The following is a 5282-nucleotide window of genomic DNA, read 5'->3' as shown; positions in this document are numbered from 1 at the left end:
TAGACACGCTTACAAGGTGCAACATCCGGTCTACTTTATCAGCAAAGTACTTAATGAGCTGAAAACTCGTTATCCTCAGGTGCAAAAGTTGTTATATGCAATTCTGATTATGTCGCGCAAGCTCTGACACTACTTTGAATACTACAAGATGGCCGTGGTCACCGAGTTCCCTCTAGGGGACATTCTCCGCAACAAAGAGGCCAATGGCCGTATCATAAAGTGGGTTGTTGAGCTTGGAACTTACTCCATCAAATTCAGAAGTAGACCTACCATTAAGTCATAGGCGCTTGCTGATTTCATCGTTGAGTGGACCGAGATCCAAGAACCCATTGCTCCCACTTGCCCCGAGCACTGGTTGATGTACTTTGATGGTGCTCTTAACATCAATGGCGTTGGTGCGGGCATTTTGTTCATTACGCCAACCAAAGATAAGCTCCGCTATGTCCTCCGGATACACTTTCTGGCCTCCAACAACGCCGTAGAATATGAAGCATGTCTCCATGGTCTCCATATAGCAGTTGAGCTTGGCGTCAAGCGCCTCATGGTGTATGGGGATTCTACGTTGGTTATCAATCAGCTCAACAAAGACTGGTCCTATTCCAGTGAGAAGATGGACTCATACTGTGCCGAAATAAGGAGGTTTGAAGGGAAGTTCTACGGTATCGAATACCACCACGTGGCACGAGATCACAATCAGATTGCCGACCAGCTTTCAAAAATAGGTTCTTCTCGCACCGCGGTTCTGCTGGGGGTCTTCATTCAAGATCTCTTGGTGCCATCCATTAAAGAAGAAAATGAAGTTGTAGAGGTTCCCCCTACCGAGCAGTTGGTACTTGTTGTACCTTCACCGGTCGCCGATTGGAGGGAGCAGTTCGTCAAGTACCTCACCAGCGCCAAAGTACCCGCTGACAAGACTGAAACTGAACGTTTAATTTGCCAAAGCAAGCATTACGTGCTGGCAGACGGCAACTTGATGAGGAAAAGTGCCAAGGAAGGGATACTACAAAAATGCATCACCCAAGGTGAAGGGGTCAAGCTACTTCTCGAAATTCACTCTAGTTCCTGCAGCAACCATGCAGCCTTGAGAAACCTGGTCGACAAGGCATTCTGAGCTGGTTTTTATTAGCCCATAGCCATCACTGATGCAGAAGATGTCGTCCGACATTGTGAAGGATGCCAATTCTTCGCTAAGCAAATACACGTGCCGGCGCAAGAGCTACAAACCATCCTAGCCTCCTGGCCCTTTGCGTGCTGGGGACTAGACATGATCGAGCCTTTCAAGCCAGCACCAGGTGGTTTCCGGTACGTATATGTTGCCATTGACAAGTTCTCCAAGTGGATTGAATATAAACCACTCATCTCGGCCACTGCAAAGAAGGCAGTTGAGCTCTTTGAAGATATCATCCACAGATTTGGTCTACCAAACAGCATCATCACCAATCTCGGAACTATGTTTACTGGCCATCACTTCTGGGACTTCTACGAAGATCATTGCATCTCCATCAAATATGTCTCCATTGCTCATCCACGAGCCAACGGTCAGGTTGAACGGGCAAACGGTATGATCCTTGATGCCCTAAAAAAGTGACTATATCAGAAAGAAGAAAAGCACCCAGGTAGATGGCTCAAGGAGCTTCCAGCTATAGTCTAGGGACTGCGTACTCAAGCTAGTCACAGCACCGGCGTGACTCCATACTTTTTGGTCTATGGCTCAGAAGCCATACTACCAGCGGACGTTACTTTCCGAGCACCTAGAGTGGAAAACTATGATGAAGAGCAGGCCAAGGCTGTTCGGTCTGAGGACGTCGACAGGGCCAAGGAAGAATGCCTAATCACCTACGTTTGTATAGCTAAATATCTTGAAGGATTGTAGAGGTACTACAACCGAAACGTTAAAGGTCGTTCATTTGCTGTTGGCGATCTTGTTCTCTGCAGAAAACAAAAAACTAAAGGGTTGCACAAGCTCTCTTCCCCCTGGGAAGGGCCTTACATTGTCAAAGAGGTCACCCGACTAGGCTCTTATCGCCTATGTGACTTGGATGGAATTAATGTTCCCAATTCGTGGCACATCGAGCACCTTATACGTTTCTACCCTTGAAACATTCTAGATATGTACTCTCCAATTTGTGATGAATAAAGTTTTGATCTCTGTAATTTGGTTATATTCCTTTTCCCCTTTTGTTTTAATCTCCATGTACGGTCGCCGAGCATCACAATACTCCATAATGATCTCCAATATGAAAACGCCAAACGATTTCTCCAAATCGCCGAACACAATTTCTCCAAAATCGCCAAATACGATTTCTCCAAATCGCCAAATACGATTTCTCCAAATCGCCGAACTCGATTTCTCCAAATCGTCGAGCATGTTTTCCCCACATCACCAAAACATTCTTTGATCAGAGAGCAACATCCTTTCTTTTCTGTTCTCTTCGGAGATGACCCAGTCTCTGATTTCTCCCTACACGTGCTACGAGCTCCGAGCTCTGCGTTATGGGTGGTCAGCTGGGGTCCCTTGGCCACACCTATTTTTCCTACATGTCTACGGGCTCCATGCTCGACGTTATGGACTATGGGTTAGCCAAGGCCGAGAGTTCAACATAGAATACATTGCTCGGACGCCGCTTATGTTGCCTTTATCTCCAAGTTCGTATAACAACTGCCGACCAGAACACATTTTGTGCTGTTTTTTATGGAAAAGACTCAGCCACTGATTTTTCCTACACGTGCCATGGGCTCTACGCTCTACGTCATGGGTGGTCGGCTGTGGTTCCTAGGTCACATCTGTTACTCCTACACGTGCACGGGCTCCGCGCTCGATGTTACAGACTATGGGCTGGCTAAGGCCATAGGGATCAGTAGTAGACCAACTGGTCAGATGTTATTTGAACTACGCATAATCGCGTCAGGTTTGAAACTGTGAAGATTATTTTGCCAAACTACAAGCAAACTGCATATATTACATATACATGCATCTTATAGCATTTATTCGATGAATAATTATTTCTTGCGCTTTCGTGCTTTCTAATTACAATGTCAGGCCTTTACATATGATAATCTATGAGTTGATTACTGAGCTTTGCCGTTACCATCCATTTCACCAAACAGGTCTATATCGCCGGCCAGCATCTTCGCTGTGTCCTCCACTTCGTCCTCTAGCTTCTGTGTCCCCGCATTATCTAGTCCTTCAGTGAACCCACCCCCTATCGACTGAAGGTCGATGGTAGGGTAATGGGACCGAACAACCATAAGGACATGGGTAGCGATGGTTGTAATGGCATCACGGTTGAAAGTCTTGAAGTTCTCCCATGCTACCTTGCACCTCTGGATTATGGTGTCTGGACATTGATGCCTATCGTCGTGCTGAGCAGCCATTTCCAGATCGACGCAGTCAAGCACCGGCTTAATTGCAGTGATTACAGCATTGAAATTCTCCTTTTGGACATTGGCCTCCTGCACCAGCACATTGAACTACGCTTTGGCTTTATGATGATAGCCTGTGAGAGTTACAATGATCCATTATACAAGGAAGCTACTCCAACAATAATTCCAACCAGGAGGAATTCACCATTTAGCTCCTCAGCAAGTTTGTCCGCCCGCTCTCCTTCTTTTGCTTTCTCCTGGCAAAGTTGATCGATGGCCTGGCGCATCTGTCCGAGCTCAGCGTCTTGCTCTACAAGAACAATAGTTGTTAACGGAAGCGCGACTGTTCAGCAATACCAAAGTACATTCGTTGATGTACCTGCTTTCTGTTTGGACGTACTATTAAGCTGTTCGCTTTTCCTATCCAGCTGCTCGGAAGCACTTCTTAGTTGGTCGAAGACAGCGGCTAGCTACTCGGACTGGCTCCACACTTGCTCGGACACAGCCGCTAGCTTTTCGATAAGGACCCCCTTCTGGTATTCCAGGTCCCATGCGTTTGACTCTACAAGATCTCATTCGCGTTGGGCCCTTTGGATATTTTTCTCCAAGAGGTTCCTGGCCTCTTTGAGTTTTTCGTTCTCCATAGCAAGGGGCTCCATTCGCTTTATTAGCTGGCGGCGCTGCTCGGCAACTCGAGATATCTCCTACAAAATGAATGATGACATTATAGTTAACCAATTCCAATAAATAACCAGGATCTTTCTAGATGAAGTATTCACCTTAAACTATTTCATCACACCGCTAAGAGAAGTCTCTAGTCTCCTAAACTCCTTGGTGGTGTCCTCCTCTTCGACAACAACTATTTCATCACCGTGCTTTCAAAGAATCCGGACTGCTTGGGGTCGAGGTTCATCATGCACGATCTCCTCCACCTCGTCTTCTTCCATTGGAGTCAGGGGGACCACCTTGGGGCACGGTGGTCGGATAGCAGGTCTGACCACGCCTTCCAAAGTATCAAGGATTGGCATTTGCTCCTTCGGCGTCGAAAGCTCTTCTGCCACTGATTCCACTATTGCCGAAGGTGCTGTCGCCGACTCGTTCGCCATAGTAGGCATTTGCTCGTGGTTATCAAGCCCACCAGGGGTAGCAATTGGCTCCCCCATGTGCTCCCGAACACTCAGGGACTCCTGGATGTGGTCTACTGGCGTCTCCACCGCTCTAGGGCCAGTTTCTGGTTGCTGCTTAGTCTGAGCGAGTAGGGCTGGATCAGTTGTTGGCTTTGCACTGTACCAAATCAGTTATTCAGTCACAACAGAAGTAAGGGAAATACAGCAAAGTAACATCAGCACAAGGACACTTACGGTTTGGTCTGATGGTTCAATTTCTTAAACTGATGGTGCCGGCCTGAGCCTCCGGGTGCAGCTGCGGGGTCGACTCCTGTGCTCGGCGGGGGAATTCTTGGCTCTTCCTCGGTCACCCTTGGTTCCACCTACTGCTCCGAGGCTACTGCTATTTGTTGCTCCGGGATCTCCGTTGCCCGCTCTATGGGGATGTCTGAAGTCTGCTGTGCAGCAATTCCCTCCGCTTGATGCTCGGGGACTCTCCTTGTTGGAGCCTCACAGACTTCTTCGCCTACCCCGGTTTGTTGCTCCACGCGTGGGTTGCGCGGAGGCCCTTTCGTGCTCGGGAGAGGGTTCGTGAGAATCTCATCGTCGTCAGACCAATCGAACACTATGGTTCTTCGTGTTCGATTAGCCTGGTCATCATCTAGAGAGATCTCGCCTGGTTTGCAGAGAGCAGTCGTGGCTATTTTCCTCTTCTTCTGGGCCAGCTCATCTTCCACCGGCCTCTTTCCCCTAGTTTTCACCGACACCGGGGGAGGACTCTCTGTCCGACTAGTGTCCATTCCTCTAGATTCT

At 48.0% G+C, this 5282-nt stretch overlaps 1 protein-coding gene across 1 annotated transcript; it reads left to right on the top strand.

The window, feature by feature from the left end:
• Nucleotides 1-358: 358 nt before the first annotated feature.
• Nucleotides 359-1111, top strand: LOC136460936 (uncharacterized). Its single transcript, XM_066460456.1, has one exon. It carries the CDS (start codon nt 359-361, stop codon nt 1109-1111), a length of 753 nt encoding a protein of 250 aa, XP_066316553.1.
• Nucleotides 1112-5282: the final 4171 nt, after the last annotated feature.

The sequence above is a fragment of the Miscanthus floridulus genome, chromosome 6, assembly GCF_019320115.1.
Source record: "Miscanthus floridulus cultivar M001 chromosome 6, ASM1932011v1, whole genome shotgun sequence".
NCBI lineage: Eukaryota > Viridiplantae > Streptophyta > Magnoliopsida > Poales > Poaceae > Miscanthus > Miscanthus floridulus.
This window is presented reverse-complemented; position numbering and strand designations above follow the sequence as displayed.